Source organism: Aricia agestis, chromosome 5, assembly GCF_905147365.1.
Source record: "Aricia agestis chromosome 5, ilAriAges1.1, whole genome shotgun sequence".
In the NCBI taxonomy this organism is placed as follows: Eukaryota; Metazoa; Arthropoda; class Insecta; order Lepidoptera; family Lycaenidae; genus Aricia; species Aricia agestis.
Window position 1 is genome coordinate 2,439,057 of NC_056410.1, and position 21,570 is coordinate 2,460,626.

The following is a 21,570-nucleotide window of genomic DNA, read 5'->3' on the forward strand; positions in this document are numbered from 1 at the left end:
TTTTGTAGATGCCTGAGGGCTGGGTCTTGTTGTTTGTTGTTGACGATCCTCTGGCCTGTTGTTTGTTGATGATGAGGCTCTGTTTGCGCGAACAACGGGCGCGGTGCGGGTGCGGGGGGAGCGGTACTAATGATCAGGTACGCTATGTAAATAGCTTTCCGCTAAATCGCCGTTTAAAAATGAAGTAAACAACCCCCGTCCCGCGCCGCCCGCGCTTATTGGCGGCTTAGCGGGGTGACCATTATTTTGGGCGTTTATAAACAGATAGATGCGGCCCGCAACTCCGTGCTTCCAAAAACCGTACATTTTTCCGGGATAAAAAGTATTTTACGTCCATTCCAGGGACTCAAAGTATCTCCATAACAAATTTCAGCAAAATTGTTTAAAAGGTTTGGGCGTGAAAAGGTAACAGACAACCACACTTTCGCATTTATAATATGTATTAGTATAAACAATGAAAGCCCGACGAGACCGTGAGCTTTGTTAAAAAAATCTACGATATTTCTCGTAGTCTATTAGGGTTTCGTAGTCAACAAGGAACCCTTATAGTTTCGGTCTATCCGTCCGTCTGTCTGTCCGCAGTTTTGCTCAGAGAGAACCTACAAAGCTCTTATTTGGCATGAATGCACGTATTAATGATGCCGACAAAATGGTACATGAAATCTTAAAAAAATATATTTTTTATGGTACCTACCTTCCCGACACATCAAGCGGGGATGATTTTTTTTTTCGCGTCCAATCCGTCGTGTGGGGTGTCGTTGGATAGGTTTTTTAAAATTATTATGAGTATTTATAGGTCATTTTCCGATTTAGGGATCCGTTTGTGAAATATTAAGTTTTAAAATGGGAAAAATCGTTAGAGTCCCCTTCTACCAGCTAAACGGTTGCTTCTGGAAATGTGAAAAAAAATCACGGAAGTAGGAAATATGCTGAATTTGAAAGGAAAACTTAGCCGTCAGGCTAAGAAGACTTCATAAGTTTTTGAGTTATAGTCGATCAACTAAAAAAAATGTATTCGGCGAAGTATAAAGGAACTTTTCGTTCAAATTCCTTTGAAAGTAACTGAGATGATGTTGTTAGTACTTAGTAGTGTAAAACACGTAACCCTATATTACGCGTGGCCCGACACGCACTTGGCCGGTTTTACTATTGTGTGGAATCAAAATTATATAACATCAAAATCGACTGCAGTACCTTTAGAATAAGATTAGAGCCCAAATTTATTTGTGATGTAGTCCCAGAGCCTATCCTTACAAATAATCAAATCTTCCTCTTCATAATATTTGTATAAAAGAACATAATACTTGTTTGATATTTATATTTGTATACAAGTGTATATACTTAATATTTGTTATGCCACTTTTCCTGGGATGGGAATTTTTCCACCTGTCCGTCTGTAACCCCCATTTAGCCTGTCAGACATGTCAAGGACAATGTTTACGTTACTCCTTTTGGGGTTGTCACTAATAGTATAATTAACCCCTTCAGGTATATGATTACAAACGATAAATCATATCGCTTGTAATGTAAATCCCTATTGCCTATTTTATTTTCTAGTTACAGTAAGTAGTAATTACCATAAAGACGAATTTGCTACTGAAACTTAGCCATACATTTAGCTGAATGGTTTAAACCTACTTCCTACTATCCTACTAGTCCTACTAATATTATAAAGGCGAAAGTTTGTTTGGATGTATGGATGTGTGGATGTATGGATGTTTGTTACTCTTTCACGCAAAAACTACTGAACGGATTTTAATGAAACTTTACAATAATATAGCTTATACATCAGAATAACACATAGGCTACAATTTTAACCGACTTTCAAAATGGGGGAGGTGTTATGTTCGTTTTCTTATATTCAACGATTACTCCGCCGTTTGTTAACCGATTTTCAAAATTTTTCTTTTGATATATAGGGTATCATCCCAATTTGGTATTATATTCACAAAAGTGGTGATCTGATGAAGGATCCATAAGTAATCAAGGGAACTCCTCAAAACTTATAGGGAAACATGTGGTGACTTCGGTTTCGTGAGAAGTATTCATATGCTACCAACAAGTAAGATTTTGCACCGAGGTATACCTGATATACCGTGGTTCGGAAGGTGCTGAGAGAACTCCTGATTCTTTATAGATACAAGATTGGGAGTTTCGGCGTTGTTTTAAGAACAAAAAGCATATGCTACTATGTAAATTACATTCATCATCATCATCATCATCACTACCATATTATACCATTTCATAGTCTTTTAGATCGAGACTCGAGTTTGTCAAGCGATAAAAAAAAAATCTATACCTACCTAATATTATAAACCTAAAGAGTATGTTTGCTTGAACGCGTGAATCTCAGGAACTACAAGTCCGATTTAAAAACTTATCTCAGTGTTAGATAGATCATTTATCGAGTAAGACTATAGGTTATATTATATTATCACGCTAAGACTAATACGACCGGAGAAACTCAGGAAAATGTGGGAAAAACGGGGGAAATATTTTTTATGGGAAAATGTACGGTTTCTGTAAAATTTCTAATTTACGCGGGCGAAGCCGCGCGGGACATCTAGTTTCAACATAATGTTTATGTTAATTTTAATAAGAATAATAATATCATGGGCCTGAAAATCTGGAAAGCAGAAAGCTTCTTCTCGTTTAAAACTGAAATTTCCACCGTCAGTCCTACAATCACACTTAAAACAGGAAAACATAAGAGAAGTATCAATTTTCTTTGACCTAAAATTGCGTTTTTATTTTTTGACATTTAACTTTAGAAACATATTGTAATAATGCCTTCTCTCTTACGATTATATTAAGATAATTAATGTCCTATGAATGACTGTAGTCGTGGCCACTGTACAGTAATGTGGGGGTGGTAAAAAACAGCTCCGGAGGGGGAGGGGGGAGGCTGTGGGCTCTTATCCGGTATTAATTAGTTGTTTTTGTTAATCCGGTCTTGTGCTGCATAGATTAGTCCGACGAGAGACATTCGAGTGGTATCGAGACAATCGATATTACAGAGAAATCGATATTTAGAGGGTACTCCTACCTAATTTGGTCCGGTTATGTCAAGGGCAGCCGAAAATTCACGTTTAACTTTAACTTCATATAGCTCGATCAAAAAGCGTAGGCAGACCACCTGAATCAATTTTTCTGATGGTATTTATTGGATGTAATATCGACTCTAATACTGTAATAATAGAGCTTGTTATTTTATCGCGTTAAATGGAAAAATCTGTTCCGTCCGCCACCAAAAATATTGTGCCTACGTCCGTCACTGTCTAGCACGCGCGTGTAAAACGACGAGGAAGAGAGAGGGAGCACCCGAAATGAGCGAAGTTCATTAGACATTCAGTAAATGAAACTCAATCATATTATTTCTCGACGTGTTTTAGATGGATGGCTTTATGCTATGAAGCAAATTTTTTCGCCATTTTTTATTGCATTCTCATGTACGTCAAGTAACATTACTTAGTTGTTTAGTATGACGTAGGCAAACGTTTTGTACGATTTTGTTCTACGTAAAACGGATATTATATCTTTAAGACACCAACAACCCACCAATTAAAAACCATTGACTTTAAAAATTTCTTATTTTTAATAACATTCTAATCTTACACGGCTGCACCAGGACTATTACACAAATAAGCTTCAATTCTTTATAAAAAGTATCTGTTAATATCAAAATAAATTCTAGAAAAACCCACTATTATTCCTTACCCTCGCCCACCTAATACTTATATTTCAAAAGCCGGAGTCACTTAAACAAATAAAAGTGTCGCGCAAAAGTTACTGGGTATGTCTCGCGCGCGTCGTCCTTCGTCACGAGCAATGCGATTAAGAAAATCTTTGAAGGAACGAAATGCTATTATTTCTGTAACTAAATTGCATGCATGTTATGACGAGAGCAAAAACTTATTCAAATTCCATTACACCGGTTGTCGCCAGTGGTGACAGACTCCCCGGCTATGCCCCGGCGCTCAGGTGTACCCGGGCGGGGGGACCGTCTAATTGATTATTTCGGAGGCACCGCCGTATTTCAAAACTTTGGAAGTCAGTTTTAATTTTTCTAATAAAATTAATCACTCCGAACTTCTGCGGAAGCGTAATTAATGATGTATGGGAATCGATTTTTGTAATACAGAGGCATAATGGGCCGACAGATGAATGCTTAGGTTTCGATTAGTGTTAGACAAAGGCTAGGTTTCTAACTGGCCGGGTATGGGCCTGCGCAGGGCGGGAACACCTGGCGACTTAAAACAATGGGACTCACAACAAAGGAGCTTAATAAGCGTGGTGTGTGGCGTGAGTCACAGACGACAGCGATTTTTCGTAGGATCCTCGGTCATCCAGATTTTGTCGTTTGTTATAATTTTTGTTACCTATACCAAACTTATGCACAGAAAAGGTGCTAATTATTAAGGGCATATTAAAATTTTGGTATTTCAATATATTCGTTTTTGGTTAACGGTTCGATCGTCATTATTTAAATAGGAAATCTGTAGATTTTCTAGGGAGGGAGATGAATGTGGTGAGTATTTTGCGTGAATTTTTCTAATCTAATAATCGAAACATTTAGATTCATGGTTACGTTCAATACACAAACTTACCTAGTTCTGTTCCATAACATTTCTAGTTTTATAGGTAGAGTATCAAAAATTATTAATTTGAGTGTATGTTGTGTGGAATTATAAATGCCAATACCTACTAAATCGAACAAATTCTTACCTCATTTTTCATTTATGTAAGTTGTCATAAATTCATTTCTCTATAATAATTATATTTCTTCGCTTCATTCTTTGTCAATACTGTACAATACTGGTCATTGACTTAATACTTTCTGCCTAATAAAACTCGGCAAAATAAAAAATTTAGCGGTATTGAAATTAATATTACAAAGACACCAACTCCCGGGCGTGATCGGATGTTATTAAATGTCTTCTTCTTATAAATATCTTCTTTAAAAAAGAATTATGTAATTCTTTTTTAAAGAAGAAGTTAGCATAATATTATGCCCTGCAATGGTTATTCAAGATTATTTTCAATAGGATAATGCTACGATACGGGTTTCTAATAAGAACATTTTAGCCAACGTTTAACGCTCTGCACAGACCAGCCACCTCCCAGTCGGTTAGCCGCTGGACAAAGCAGGACATCGACAAGAGCGTCGACACGGGGACTGACACGATTAGTAAGACTACATTCGACTGGCAGGACTAGTGACTCCAATACTTTTGCTACTTTCCTTAGCCATAATTTTATCGATGGACAAAGTTTCGCTGAATCAGTTATATAATCACCATGATCCCAGTACGTAATCATTTGAATCACAAACCATAGAGGTCTCTTTAAGTTTTGTTTCCACTGACTATTATTATTATTTATGGGCATAATGTTAAATTATTTCTCGAATATAATGATTACTATTCATAATGTATATAAATATATTGTATATTGTAAAAAATATTTCTTTCGTTACTCTGAAAATCTATTTGGTTAATTAATATATCGAAGAATGAAGCGAAGAAATATAATAAGTGATCAAACGAACTTACCAAGTGAAGTTCGATCATTATTATATGAGTCGCTTCATTCATTCGAAGATCCCTCTCCCTCCTCCCTCCCACCCAGTCTGCTCGAAACTGTGTTTGCTGCAGTACCCAAAGAAACAAAGAAAGATTTTTTGCATTACCTCTCTCTAAACATAATGAGGAGCGCTGATGGGCGAGTGACCGACGTTATTTTTTTATCTTGTACCCACATGATAAGTCTTTAAAAAAACGCGATTGCCAAGCAAATAATTTAGTAAAGGTACTACCTGGTTAATTAAAAAATCTTCGAATGAAGCGACTCATATAATAATGATCGAACTTCACTTGGTAAGTTCGTTTGATCACTTATAAAATATTCTTCTGCTCTACATAATTTTCCCGTGCGCTTGTACCTTGTCGCACAATCATGTTATGATTGTTTTAATACTTACATCAGTCGCGGCTTACATTTATAAATTCTTTAGAATTATAACGTTATATATGAGCGGAGAGCTATGTTATATTATGTAGGGTGGGCCCTTTGTGACGAGTTTATATGGACTCGGCTTCAGAGTACCAAGTGTGAGTTTTGTGAAAAAGTTAACTACAATTTGTAAAGCATCAAAACTCGTACGTATGTTGTATAACGTAGTATATAAATAGTGACATACCAACTCACTTACTAGTAAGTATATTTATTTAGTGACTACAATACTCAGGGCCTGTTTCACCACTTTCTGATAAAGTGCCGAATAGGCTATTCACGACTTTTTTGACAGCTTCTCCATACTTCATCTGTTAAGTTAAGTGGTGGATAGCCTATCCGGCACTTATCAGGAAGTGGTGAAACAGGCCCTTAGCGTTGTAAACCAGCAGATATGTATGAAAATTCGTCATGTTCTATATACCATTGAAAATACTTATTATTATTTAGAAGTTATTGTTAATTAGTATAGATTCAACGTGCGGTCGAAAACAAATCGTTTTACCTTACGTTGGAACGTCCTACCGTTCTGTCAATGGATACCACAAGAAAATCGTGTCATGCTTTTCCAAAAAGGTGGATAACTATGGATCGATGGATGGAGTGGTATACATGGCTCGTGGTAGTTATCTCGTCATATCATTCCAGAAAGATCTAAGAGAAGATAGTTAATCAATGGATTGACCGATCGCGATAGAACGGTTTTACTACTCCGCTGTCGTACCTAATCGGAGTTTCGCACTTACTAATACTGTAATTGGTTTTCAGGCGCGTGCACGTTCCCGGCGGAGTGGACGGGCAACTGGTTCCAGTCGGGCGTGCCCAACGCCATCGGCATCAACTCCACCCACATACACAACAAGGGCGAGTGCGCCGAGACGGAGGCCTTCGACAAGTTCCTCCTGTACGATAGGTGGGTATTTTACAGATTTACGCTACATCTATGGTATGTTTGGGGCTAGTATATTTTAGTGACTAGATGACGCCCGCAACTCCGTTGGGCCAAAATTCGTTTATCACGCGGGAACCGTACATTTTTCCGGGATAAAAAGTATCCTATATCCTTTCCCGGGACTCCAAGTATCTCCATACCAAAAGCAAAATCGCTTCAACGGTTTGGGCGTGAAGAGGTAACAGATAGACTTTCGCATTTACCTATAAATTATTATTACAGTATGGATAATTCATTGTACAGTTAAAAAAAATCAGTTAAAAAATATATTTGAGATTCACCATTTAATGATGGAGTAAGAGATGCTATCCCGCCTCCATATGTGGAGAAGAAAGAACAAAGCGTGAGGTTCGATTATGTTTCAATTGAATCGTACTTACCAATCGCATCCAATGCTACGCTAGAAAGACTTATGCAGGCTTAGCATGGTCACCATAGAAACGGTTTCTTTCTACGGAAGATTAGACAAAGTGACAGTTATGCTCGGGCCGCGCCTGCGTAGTGCTTCGTGCTTAAATCGATACCAATAGCTTTGTCCACACTGTGCCTTTTTCTGTTCGTCAAGGGCATGCGTTATAGCTGACCTCTGATGATGATGGCTCTGACCGTTTCCAAAAATTCAAAAATGACAATATTGGCGTTGCGTTCCTTGACGCATTCAATTATTGAATGCGCCAATATGAAAGTTGATGACGAAAATTGAAGATGAAAGTGCACAGTGTGGACATAGCTATTGGACGATCTGCGTGTATCGTCCAATGGTATCTTCTCATAGCACGAAGCTTCGTACGATAGACGCATGTGCGGCCGCGGCATTAGACAATGGAAATCCGCCATTTTGTTGATAAAATTTGTCAGTATGTCGATTCTTTCCCATTTCTACTGTTGTTATGCTAAGACTGCTTAAAACCTCATCTGTTCATAGTATCACACATTTGATGTCGGCTTCTTTACTAACATTGTAACTTCTTATGGCTCCCCTATGGCGACCTATCGAGAGGAACTGCTTTATAGTTTTCTTTTATTTGTAGTAAAGAAAAAATCTGGAGAAAGATATACGAAATGTGAAAAGGCAGCTTACTGCTTACAGCAGTTTTCTAGACAATCTAAATATGTTACATAATAGAATATGCAGATTTCAGGTAGGTTATTTAGATACTCATATATTCGTATTTCACCAGAATGTTCCGCAGTCTACATATTGGAGAATCCTCGATTTGTGATATTCCGTCGGTTGTTCTCGCATGTCCCGCCGTGGATCGTTAAATTTATGCCGTTCGTAAAACGTAATAAGGCTTTGACATGCAATACATATTACATAGTCATTGCTACAAAGCGATATTCTGTTGGTACCCCGGACCCCGGAATATAGGGTGAATATAAAAAGTAGATCGAAATTGGTACACCGGCTTAGATGCTACAGACAGACAGACAGACACGTCATTGAACTTATAACACCCTTCTTTTTGCAACAGGGGTGAAATCCGCAACTTTATAGAAAAGTGTTATCTAGATTCTTGATCATGATTTAGTATACAAACAGTAGATTAGGAAAAAAACGTTACTGCCATAAAAAGTCGCGTACGAGTATGTTTCCGATCCGAATCTACTGAGTACATTAATTCACCTTCGATCCTTATTCGATCTATGGATCCGCTAATACACCGTTTGTCTTTGTCCAATACGTCGAAAACGCGTTTGATGCACGAGGAAAAAAATACGTGTGGCACTCGGGGACTGCCGCGGTACAGCTATTGCATAGCATTTTTTATCAAATGATGTAGTTATATTTCGCATACTTACGTCTAGTCGCACGCACACAAACACCGTGCGGAAGTCGGGCAACGCCGCGGAGTAGGGTGTTGGGTTTTTGTTAGTAAGAAAGACAGATAGAGGAAAGTATACCACAAAATCTCGTAACGAAATAAATATTCACCCTGTGTTGTACAGGTTGATCGCCGAATCGATTTCCTACTTCCGCTTTCCCTTTGTTGTAGTTTCCGTAATGATATAATTTGTTTTTCAGGAATTACGACTGCTACAAATGTATGGTTATACACGAGAAACACAGATACGTGCTGCAGTATAAAGAGAGTGAGTATTTTTAATGAAATTAATCAGGACATAAACAGAGAGCCTCTTGTGGCGATTTTCGTGGTACACTCAATAAATTACTTTTATAACTCCACTAGTTTAAAGACCAAGGCTGGCCGCATACACACGTACCTACCCTATTCGGAAATCCGAATGCATGGAATCTGAAGAAAATACACGCGTTCGCCTTTTCGAAAGGGACGAATTCCGCATTAGGTGATCGAATACGGAAAACGTAAGTATGCAGCCAGCCTTATATTGATTTAGATTTAAAACAATACGCTTTAGTTTATTACACAGCGAAATATAGCGTGAGTATTCTTTAGCCGAATAAGGCTTTTTACAGACGAATTGCACTTGTTGACGACAGTGGACACAACAAAATCTCGGACAGTTTTACTAGGCTGACACCGCCGAGATTTTGTTGTGTGCCGTACGTGGCGACGCATTGATACCATGGCGCACACATATAAGCCGCGCGCGGTGCCTTTGTATGAAGATAACTTACTTCCCCTCCTTTTACTATAACTGGACGGCTGCCGTTAACTACTGTCGACTTCTATCGTCTGCCGTCGACAATTGCCGTTCGTCTGTAAGCGCTCTAAACCGGCGCAATCATGCCGAACTATGACACTTTTATAAACTCCAAATGTCCCGTTTCCAGCGTTCTGCAGCCAGAAAGACTCGCTGTCGTCGATATGCGAGGAGATCAGCGGGGACGCGCCGCTGTACTCCATGTTCCGCAAGGACCCGCCGCCGACGCCCTCGCCCTGCCCCTTCCACCCGGCGCCCTTTACCTTCACGTATAACAGGTAAGACGTAATAAGTGTGACCAAGGTATAAATGAAAGGACCATGAACACCCGGCTACAATTTGATGCTGATTTAAAGAAAAAAGGAGGAGTTCACTATCCGTCATAAATTATGATTGTACAATGTTATATGGTCCATACCCCTTTTTTTGGCATAATTATGGTATAATCTAAATTTGGTGCTCTATTCAATGACTGTCTCGTATATACAGGTGTTTTAACAAGTTTCGTGGGTTTCCAGGGGTTCCGGCGACTGCAGTAGCCCGCCGTCCCGCGCGGAGTCGTGCACGGACGACTCGCGGCTCGTGCTGCGGTACATGGCCTGCCCCGACGTGCCCGGTACTGAGAGCAACGGTAACTACCCTACTTAACACCCTTAGCCCGTAGAAATTGGCTTACCTAGGTCCATTTTCGATGGAGACCTGGCTCCCGAGATGCGATGGCTGTATGGATGGAGTATTTTAGTGAATCCTGAGGTGGGCTGGTAAATACGCCTAGCATGGTGCTCGTACCAGTCTGGGCTAGCGGTTTGTCAAAAGAGCATATTATCTTCTCTTCTTTAAAGGAACAACAATGACAAGAAAACCGTATAATTTAAAAATGAATCTTGAAATAAGCTTCTATGTCTTAAACAACATGGGCTAATGATGATTATACCAATGATTTTTAATTTTTAAGTCTTATAATAACAACAGATGGTTAAGCGATAATGATATTGTACATTTCTAGTGGAGGAACTCCAGTGCTTGGCGACGTGGAAGGAGGGCTCCACGCGGTACCTGGTGGGCAAGATCTCGCAGGCCAATCGCCGCAACACCATCTCCACTGATGAGGACAGCTATAGGTAAGGGTTAAGGAATAATATATTATAGATATATAAGTACTTTGCACAGCAGTTCCGAGGAATCGTCTTTCAAGTAGCGGGCGAGTGTAGGGGCACTTTATGGTCACGGTGTTTTGTATACCGTACAGTAAATAGTAATCGGCGTCCGCGTCACCGTCACATATTTTAAGGGTTCCATAGTCAACAACTGTCCGTCTGTCTATCTGCGGATTTGCTCAGAGACTGTAGGGCCTACGAAGCCGTCATTCGGCATGAATGCACATATATTATAAAATCTTTAAAAAATATATTTAAGACTAATGACATCCATATTTACTCGTAAATAATAATAACAGCTCCCACACCGATTTCGGTGACGGTGGCCGGTTTCATTGAAACCAGGCCAGCTACGCAGGAGTAATTTTATAGTGCCCAAGTGTGTGCGCAGTACACAAGAGCACTCTCTATTCCTTTACTCTCATAACCCAGTGGGACGGAAGACCGACACGACTGGCGAGAGATCAGGCGCAGGACCGACTTTTTACATGCCCATCCGACGCATGGATCATCTTACTTGTCAGACAATCAGGTGATCAGCCTGCATTGTCCTAACCAAACTTGGAAATAACATGTTTGCAACTTGGGAATCGAACCCACGACATCCGAGTCAAGAGCCGCGCTCTGTACCACTAGACCACGGAGGCTTCAGAGTACTCGTAGATGTTGCCCGCACGAGTACTTGGATAATTAATTTTGTTAAGGCATATTTAAACATGGCAAATACGACTCGTAAGTACTGCGAAGAATGCGTTATGATGTAAGTCACGGAGAACGCCTCTGTGGTCCAGTGGTTCAGAGCGTGGCTCTTGAGGGCGTGGGTTCGAATCCCGCATACTGCGCACACACTTGGTGACTGGTCGTAACTGTGTGCGTAACTGGCCTGGTTTCAATGAAACCGACCACCGTCACCGAAACCGGTGTGGGAGTTATTATTATGATGTGAGTCACACCATAAATTTACCACAGTCATAAATTCCAACATTAACTTAGATCTAGCTTAGTAGTCATAATTAACATTAATTATTCCCGTGGTGCTTTCCCTTTAGTTCTTTGACTTTCGGTCATTGCAACTTTGTGCTGTCTCCCGCTGACAACTGTAAACTTCCCGGGGAGGGAAAACTGTAAACTTCCTTCTCCTCCTATCTTCTTCTGATTAATTTCGTTGCGGGTCCCAAGACAGCTTTAGCATGTCCCTCGGGCTCCCTGAGATCATATCAAAGGGTTTTCGTGGTTGGATACCGCTGTCGATCCTGGCGACACAGGAGATACAGTGGTGGGATGTGTGGTGGGCCAAAGCCCGTTTTAAAAATGTGAGTCACACCGCCACGCTACTGTATACTTCATTCTACCTGTGACACGTCGCACGGGGGTAACGGCAGGTTCTTTATCGCTGCTAATACTATCTCGTTGTATTTCCAGGTGCTTCATCTACAAGGGTCAGCGCGACCGCAACATGACGTATGTGATCGCGCAGTCGGGGGACGCCACGTGCAACGGCCTGTCATCCCCCACTGACGGAAGTCGCACCATGAAGCTCACCACAAGTACGTAGCTATTATTACGATTTTTTTTATAAAATAAGGGGCCAAGCGAACAAACGGGTCACCTGATGGGAAGCAACCTCCGTCGCCACTTGGACACCCGCAACATCAGAAGAGCTGCAGGTGCGTTGCCGGTCTTTTAAGAGGGAATAGGGTAATAGGGTAGAGGAGGGGAGGGAAGGAAATAGGGTAGGGGATTGGGCCTCCGGTAAACTTACTCACTCGGCGAAACACAGCGCGAGCGCTGTTTCACGCCGTGGTATTCATGCGGAAGCATGGATCTCCCACGAAAGTCTTTTCCCGTAGGACACCACTCGTACTAAGCCATTACCCCACGTCAAATGGCAGCGCTGCGTCGACGCAACGCTGACGCAACGCGCCGTGTGGACTGGCTCTTAGGCTGAAATAAATAATAAAATAAAATATTGTGTATTATTTCGCAGGCGACGACGAGCACAACCGCTGCCACTTCCCCAGCTGGATCGTGGAGCACCACAAGTGGTACAGCCTCGACCACTCCCACCAGTACCACTTCACCACCAAAAACGCCACCCTCAAGGTAAATATATTATGGGACTGTTTCACCACCAATGATGAAAAACTTAAAGCAGATATGTTACTACCGCGCGCGTTGTGAAGATTCAAATACGGCCCAATTGGGCCGTCTGTTGTTTAGTCTGCATCGAGCGCAGTCACGAACGTGCTGCGTCTTGTCTTACCTAAATAAATTGAAAATGACGTCGTGCGTGTATCGAAAATGTACCAATTATGACTCGAAAGTAAACAAAACACATGGAATCTCTTACCACATGTCTTGATTGCATTAAATACCTCGATTATTTACATTTTCAATTATTTTTTCGAACAATCTGGAAAAAAATCGAATTTTCGTCGTAGCTCAGGCGAAGAAAGAGACAGCGATACGATTCGAAGTTTAAAAATAGAACTGTCTCTTTTATGTGAATGGTTTTTCGTATCTTTTGTTTCACTTATCTGTCAAATTTGTCAATGTTTGCAATTTTGAATTTGAAAATTGTTCGGAAGAGATTTAAGCCGGAAAATAGTATGGACGTAACATATCTGTATAAGTGGAATATCGTTGTTCACCACTTTGATAAGTGCCGGATAGGCCATCCACCACTTATATGATACATAGAGTATACTCTAGGCCCTATGTATTCAAGATGTAATCATAAAAAATAAAAACAGACAAAATACATGACAGCGAAAGTTTTGTTGCTTACAAGCTGTTGATTATGATATACCTGAAACATACAGATAGGATGTTATAGATTGTTACTACGTTTAAAAAAATTATGTTATGAGCTGCTAACTCCAGTAACACAGTCGACCGGAAGATAACAAAACACCGTCCCTAGTGGCAAATAATTATACAAAAATAGCTCTCTTTTTAACCGACTTCCAAAAAGGAGGAGGTTTCTCAATTCGACCGTATATAACTTGTTTTTTTATTTATTTAAATAATAACGAGGAACTGTAGTGTAAAAAGGCTCACCCCTTTTAACTAACCGTGACAATGCCGATGCCAGATAATGACTGAGGACGGCAAGTTGGAGGAGAAGCGGCTGGTGTGCCACTCCATCCTCGAGCAGAAGGACAAGAACACCATCAAGCTCGTCGCACACGTCACAAAGGGATGGTAAGTCCATTGTTTACTTACCCCGCGTTCCATTTGATGTTAGAAACGATCAAAACGCTCAAAATGCAATATTTTGAGCGTTTTGATCGTTTACATCAAATTGAACGCGGGGTAAATGTGCGTTTTTAAAAGTTGATCATACTGGCCTGTAACTAGACTGAAGTGGAGAGCGCTTAGTCTCATTGCATTCCATGATTTCGACAGCGGAATTAGATGGCGAAAAAGTATACGATACAACGCATTGTAAAACTTGCTCTATTATCTCTGTCCTGCTTTACTCAGCTAGTGTAAGCATCACACTTTTTCTCCATGACCCTATCTAAGTCATATCCCTACACCGATCTAGAGTCTATCTTTATCTCTCTCCTACGTCAGAGTAATTACGTCATGCTGCCGACAGGTGTACATAACAATCTACACCTGTTTGCAGCAAGTCTTATGATCAAGTATATTATGTTCTATGCTACTATACTGTAACGTGTTCAATCCCACTCTAACGTATATCTCTATTTCCCACAGCGAGTCCGGTCACGTGTGCCTGCAGTTCGTGTGGCGCGAGCGCGGCGTGCTGCAGCTGTCTGCGGGCGGCGGACTGTTCGAGGCGCCGGAGGACGCCTGCGCTGATCATCATGATCCCAATTATATCACGCTTATTAGTAAGTAATATAAACCATACGTAAGATCGTTAACATAGGCTATAGCCCAGATTTCGAGGGGTTAAAAGTACTCTTCTATCCAGCGATACCTATTAAAGTATCGTTTCTATCAGCATGACGCCGCGCCGCTGCACTTGGGCGGCCTAATTCGTGTGACAACAGTGCGTTATTTTAAATTTTTACAGCATTCTACAACAAATAAGTTTAGTTATGGTTACACTGTTAAAAAATGTTTAGTAACGTTAGTAAACATTTGCAACAAATGTTAAAATATTTTAAATATGTTTTCAGTAAGTTAACAAATTATACCAAAACAAATTATAACAAAATAAAACGTGTGTTACCTTTTATAAAGGTGACGACGGGGTATGCGGTGAGCCAATACCAGATTTTAATGTTATAAAATGTTAGCAAACATTCGTAAACATTTTCTATTAGTGTAGGAGCACTTATAACATGTAACAGTTCCTAACAAAATTTAACAATTGACAACATTTGTTAGTAAATGTTTTTATGTTAAAAAATGCTTACAAACATTTTCTAGCGGCAGTGTGGGAGCACCATTATAGTAATAATTTAAGTTATAGACATCTATAGATATGACATCAAAATAATAATTATTATTTGTGACTTTTCAGCGACCGCGCTAACGCCGACGCGGTGCCCGCTGATCGGGCGCTACACGGTGCTCAGCTCGCTCGCCGACACCCGCCGGCGACGACAGCAGATACATATAGGTATGAGAATAACAACAAAGTTTACATAATTAAAAAATTATTGGCTTTGCATGTTCGGAACAGAATCGATAAAAAGCCATAAAATTAGCTTTTCAGGTAGTAAATCGTGAATAACACGCAGAAATTAACTTCAATTCTGCTTTCGTATAGTTTCCGCAGAATAAGACGCTTAGTTAACTTCTACGTGTCCCGTTTTAGTCCATGTCTTAACGTTTCCGTAGCTTTTGCTACGATTAAATAACTCTGAATTAAAGTGGGTAGGACTACCGTCAGTACGGGTGCCGCAAGTACAACATATCCGTGGTGGTCTCCCCGTGCTGCATAAAGACAAGTGTGAGTGTATTAAACTTGTGCATATTATAATGTGAGTGTGGTGTTTCAGGCGACCCGGAGACGGGCGAGCTGCCGCCGCCGGAGTGCGTGGCGGGCGTGTACGACGGGGCCGACATCGGCTGCAGCGGCGCGCAGGACACCATCGAGTTCAAGTCGCCCTGCACCAGCACCGGTATGTTTCCTTTATATATTATCTCCCTTACCAATAAAATTAATTACATAGAGGCATCTTGTGTCTTGCGATAGCAATGGCGGTGATTGTATTTAATTGGCTGTCACTTGACATTGCCGTCGCAAGATACATGGCCACCTTGCCACACTTTGTTAACAAATTTGACCGCCTCGACATTTCTTACGTACTATTATAAATATACAGCAGCTGAGTTTGGTGCAAAAAGACAGAGACGTACGGGGTACGAGAGTAGCGTCGACAATCCGCCATTTCGATAAGTAATGGACAACGTGAACCCAAAAGTTAAGTTAAGTTATTTTTACAGTAGGGGTATATTCCCCCTGCAACGTGACGCGATACCGTACTAATGGAAAATTCAAAATTACCAGTCATCGTTATCCTATAATAATAATAATATAGAGTAACTGCTATACCTAACTAAAATTCCTTCTTTTAGCGTATACCTGCTACGGCAGCTGGACGGAGGGCGGTCGCGGGTACCTGATCGCCGCGCCCGCCACCGCTGCCCCCGCCCGCGCCCCCGCCAAACCCAAGACGTTCTGCTTCGTGTTTAACACCGCGCCGGCTAACGGTAACTCTAGCTGATAAATACTCTAAGGCCGGCCATAGACTGACCGCATCTTGCAGTCGAGATGCGGTTTCCACACGGCGATCTGCAGTTTCCACACTAAATTCATCTCCGCAATACACGGACCGCTCGAGCAGTTCTGGAGCGGTCGGTCCCGACTGCTACTTGCAGTCGGTCTATGGTCAGTCCAAACTCTAAGGTTTGGTTCACATTGCAACCTGTGGGGGTGCGATCGCTCCATTTTTAATTGAGCTATTATATTATGTTTGAGTAACTTATCCAATTATTTGAGTAACTTATCCAATTATGAATAGCTCATTGCTCGTCAACTTGATTGTCTATTACATAGCTATAAATAAAATAAAATATATTTTTATTCAAAATGGGTATCATGATACACTTTTTGAAAGTCGAACGAAGAAACTACGTTGCCTACCACCGGTTCGGGAACTACCCCGCCGGGAAGAACCGGCGTAAGAAACTCGTACGGGGCCATCTTATACTAAAAAAATGGAAAATTACAATGTTATGGCTTACAGCTATGTAACAAAATTAAAAGAAAAGTAACCTGCATGGAGCCACCCTATTCCCAAGGTGTGCTGTCCTCGAAGAAATCATTGACTTTATAATACGCTTTAGCACACAAACGTTCTTTAACTGCTTTTTAAAATTTGTTTAAAGGTAGATTTTGAACATTTTCTGGGATTTTATTGTATAGGCGTATACATTGGCCTTTAAAGGATTTGCTTATTTTGGCTAGTCTGAACATTGGTATTGCTAACTTGTTCTTATTTCTAGTGTTTACATTATGATTATCACTTTTCTTTTTGAAAATATTTATGTTCTTTCTAACATATAAGAGATTTGTGTATATTATAATACAGGATAAGCAATAAACCTATGCCTTAACTATTTTGTATAATGTTCCAGAGACAATGTCAATATCGGCAGCGGCGTCGTGCTCGCGCGACGTGGTGCCGGGCCGCGACGGCGACCGCGCATACAACCTCACACACAACGGTAACTACTATATAATTATAGATTTTAATTATAATTATAGATTTTAATTTTAACCAACTTCCAAAAAATGAAGTTTATATTAGGACGTGCATTTTTATTAACAATTCACACGTAGAGAATATGTTCAAAACGCATTATGTCGTCTGTGCTTTATGTCCGTATAGGACGCCAGTAAGCCTGCCGTACTATAGAACATTAGATATTGAAAATCAAATATATTTTATTGTTTCTTTTTATTAATTTCTTTGAAAAAATCTTTTCGGAATGCTCTACATGATACCTGCCACCAGTCTGGCCTAAGCCGGCGAAATACGGCCATTCGTTCATGAAGACATTTTAGAGCTACTGAAACAAGAAACCCTGCCTTGTTTATGCGTCATTTAATAATTAATCAATAATAATTATAATTAGTTACTTGTTTAATTCACAAATTCTATCTCTCTCATTCTAGGGACGTGCGAGCAGAGCAGCAAGTACAACAGCGAGGGCGTCCGCGCCGGGCCCGCGCTGCTCGTGCTGGCGGCGGCGCTCGCGTTCGCGGCCACCAGATGATACCTAGGCCGATAGACTAAGCCGCCGCACTCCCAGCCCTACGCTATATTCACACCCTAGAATCTAGGGCCTAGATACATCTAGGTCTGCCTTGCCTGGAGTTATGACGCGTAAAAAGCAGTAAGACCTAGCGCGCACAAGGCGGGCCCCTAGACGAGCAATTTTATTGCGCCATATCACGTATTTCGTGTTACTGACCGTCTAGGGTTGATATTGAACATCGCGCGCCTTCAATCTAATTGTCAAATAAACTGTTCAATAAAATTGAAGCGTGATATTGACAATACAATTGGTCGTCTAGGGGCCGGCTAAGATTTTTATTAAAATTCAAATAAAATATCACTTTATGTCGTACGCTATAAGTTTAATTTTGCTCTACGCTAATAAAAAGCAGCGGCATCATGGGTCGCTACACCAAATATGCCGGTAGAAAATGAAACGTATTGTCTATGTCATAAAGTAACATTTTATTTGAACCTTTGTAGGTCGATAAAACAAGCGCGCGGCACAAAGTGTGACAAAGTCGTAGTGCGCGCTAGCTCAAAGATTGTTGATTGGATTGAAGTTTTAATACGTTTTTAACCATTTTCATAAAATCATTTTTCGTTAAAGGATTTTACTGGCTTGGGTTTTGGAGGCAGTTTATTCATTTTCATAATCACTTTACGACTTATGCCCAGTTTCTGGTTTTTAACAGTTTATCTATTCACTATCGCTTTAATCGGCTACCGTGAAAGAATTAATTAAGTAACAGCGATAGAGAAAAGATAACTCCTGTCAAAAAATCTCCGAAATCGGGCATTAAAAATCTTAAATTACTCTACTTAAATTTCATGAAGAGTTTAACAGAAAAATATGGATTTAACGTCGATTTCTTCATTAAATTAAAGCTGAGTATTTGTTCAATGCCTCTGAATCCGTTAATGTGTTCTTGAATATCTATGAGTAATGCCGCAGAAAAGCGATTAGACTTAGTTTTTTCTATGGTAATGCATTTATTAAATGGTTTTATGCGTCGTAACTCTACAGTTTCGAAAGTCAATGTGTCAAAATTTCTGTAGTTTTGTACTTTGCTAAAGGCAGTTTACCACGGTCATTATGAACATTGATAGATTTGTCTGTGACAAGTTTTCGTAACTGTAAAGTCAATGTGGGTAAATCAGAAATGTTTGTACCAGTGCGCGAGCTATCGTCAATACTTGCTGTGAAGTTAACTACAATTTGAATAACGTCGAATTAGTTACCTTTTTTGCCAATAGAGGCGCTGTTTTGATGCCATACTTGGATGGCAAGTTGTAGTGAACTTCTCTCAAGCCCTCGGACCTATAGATGCAACTCCATTATTAGATGCTAAATTTTATCGCCATATAATTCAGCATCTAATATTAATGGAGTTGCGCCTATTCATTCCTTCTTTATGTGACGATATGTCGTCACAAACGCAAGAAGAAGGAATGTTATCATAATGGAAACGCGCCCAAAGGCCAGGTTCACACGGCACAATCCTGCAAGTTTCCTGCACGTTTTTTTGCAGCATACGTTTTAACGAATAATAAATAGTGGCGCACACAATGTATATATAATCATTCACACGTCGATTGTACTGCACGATTTGTTGCAGTACAATAGGCGTATGAATATTAAGACGTATACTGCACAAAATCGTGCAGGATTGTGCCGTGTGAACCTACACTTATGGTGGCACTTCAGATGGCTATCTGTATTTACGTATTTGATGTATTCGCCAAACAATCACTATGTGTAGACGGTATATTTAACAAAGTATTGGCCTTATTTGCCTATTTGACAAATATGACCAATACCAAATATACGTATTCGTCCCTTTGTCGGTTTTTGACGCACATCAAAAGAGTCAAATAGGCAAGTTAACAAAATCAAGTAAAAGTTTGGTATTTGACGTCCATGAGTGAAAGGCCGTATTTGCCTTTATTTGCTTGTTTGTGTATACGTCAATAATTTTGCCCAAATGCAACAAATAGCCAATAGCAAATACCAATAGTCATGTGAAGGGTCACCATTAGATTACAAATATTCAAAATTTATCCACATTGACACGGCTAGCAGGTGTAAGTACGTACCAGGGCTTGTACCATGAAACTGTTTTCAGACTCAAACAATCGGACGAGAAGGCCGCCTCCTACTCTAAGAAACGTGAAATGACGTCGTTAGAGCAGGACGCAGCATTCTCGTCCGATTGTTTAAGTCTCAAAACGGCTTCGTAGTAGGCCTACAGACTACTAACCTCGACCGAGCATCGTGTTAGTTGTGCAGTGGCTTGGGAGCGGCGCGGGCTCATAGTGTAGTGTATTTCAAATATTTAATGTCGCTTTGATTGTGATAATCGTACCAGTGTTTTGCCAAAATCCGTTAGTTCTTTTGGCAGCTGTCTACCGATACTAGTGTTTGTTTAATTTAGGTATTTAAAAAAATTACGATTACATTATACGGCGGAATTGAACTCCGCGGCGCATCGCGGATTTCTGTACCCCAATTCCGGTATTATAATGCAACATTATTTGCTCTAGAAGCGCTAAATAAATTACCGTTTCTTGTTCGATCCAGTGCATTTCCAATGTCGATGTCCATGTTGTTCGTTTGACGTTTCATAAGGATACCATTTCGTAGTAAACTGACTGGATCGTACTAGAAACGAAGCCACATTAATATTGCATTACGATAGTGGAATACGGGTATTTGTGAGTGGACTCGTACTCGCGTGTTATTTAATCTTTAAAAAGGTTTTAATAATTCGTAAGCGGCTTTCCGGAGCTATTGTATAGGTTTTATAAAAAAAAAAAAACTTATTTAAATGTTGACCTAGGCGATGTACATTTTTGAATTAAACTTTTAAACTGATTTCGTAGCGTCTAAACGATTTTTAATACTATTTTGTATCGAATATACAAATAGTTTGCTCAAGGATTTCGATGTGGAATTCTACGTATACTATTTATTGCATAGGCTAGGAATGGAAACGAAGCGACGTGATTGTACATAAGGTGTTTGGTGAAATGGACAATGTTACGATGTTGACGGATTTTTTACGATCATCGGGACTACTATGTATAGTGCGTATTTATAGGGACGGTGTACGTTATACTGTACGCCGCGTGCACCGTAGATAGGGATGTGAAAGTATCATCGATTTAGGAAATCGAATAAAAATCGATTTAGAAAATTTATTAAAAAATGATTTTTGGGTTAAAATCGATTCTTAATCGATTATTTCCCCGATCAATAATTTTTTTACATCTCTAACAGTAGATAGACATAATGTAGGCTCCGCGTACCGATACGTCCACGTATATTTTGCTGTTTATGATAATTTCGCGACAACTGGGATCAAGGTGAACGTAGGAATAAATTATATTATGACTTACAAACATAGGAAATGTCATAGCTATTGATATAAGAATGTTTTTAAATTATATTTAAAGTATAAACTACTGTATACTCGGTGAAATTGTGTACCTGTTTATGATTTATCAGAGCCTTTAGCCAAGAACATTTTCTTTATCATTTCTTTAAAGAATCGCC

At 40.0% G+C, this 21,570-nt stretch overlaps 1 protein-coding gene across 1 annotated transcript in view; it reads left to right on the top strand.

The window, feature by feature from the left end:
* The window catches only part of LOC121727334, a 194,790-nt gene extending 176,551 nt beyond the window's left edge, over nucleotides 1-18,239 (top strand). Inside the window, exons 3-16 of the mRNA XM_042115109.1 lie at nucleotides 6,781-6,925; nucleotides 8,991-9,058; nucleotides 9,723-9,870; nucleotides 10,111-10,223; nucleotides 10,599-10,713; nucleotides 12,172-12,296; nucleotides 12,737-12,852; nucleotides 13,844-13,953; nucleotides 14,473-14,609; nucleotides 15,248-15,346; nucleotides 15,729-15,851; nucleotides 16,309-16,443; nucleotides 17,371-17,460; nucleotides 17,912-18,239. Of these exons, the coding sequence (XP_041971043.1) occupies nucleotides 6,781-6,925; nucleotides 8,991-9,058; nucleotides 9,723-9,870; nucleotides 10,111-10,223; nucleotides 10,599-10,713; nucleotides 12,172-12,296; nucleotides 12,737-12,852; nucleotides 13,844-13,953; nucleotides 14,473-14,609; nucleotides 15,248-15,346; nucleotides 15,729-15,851; nucleotides 16,309-16,443; nucleotides 17,371-17,460; nucleotides 17,912-18,012 (1,625 nt within the window). The 3' untranslated portion in view covers nucleotides 18,013-18,239. The remainder of the gene's footprint in view (nucleotides 1-6,780; nucleotides 6,926-8,990; nucleotides 9,059-9,722; nucleotides 9,871-10,110; nucleotides 10,224-10,598; nucleotides 10,714-12,171; nucleotides 12,297-12,736; nucleotides 12,853-13,843; nucleotides 13,954-14,472; nucleotides 14,610-15,247; nucleotides 15,347-15,728; nucleotides 15,852-16,308; nucleotides 16,444-17,370; nucleotides 17,461-17,911) is intronic.
* The last annotated feature ends 3,331 nt before the right edge of the window (nucleotides 18,240-21,570 follow it).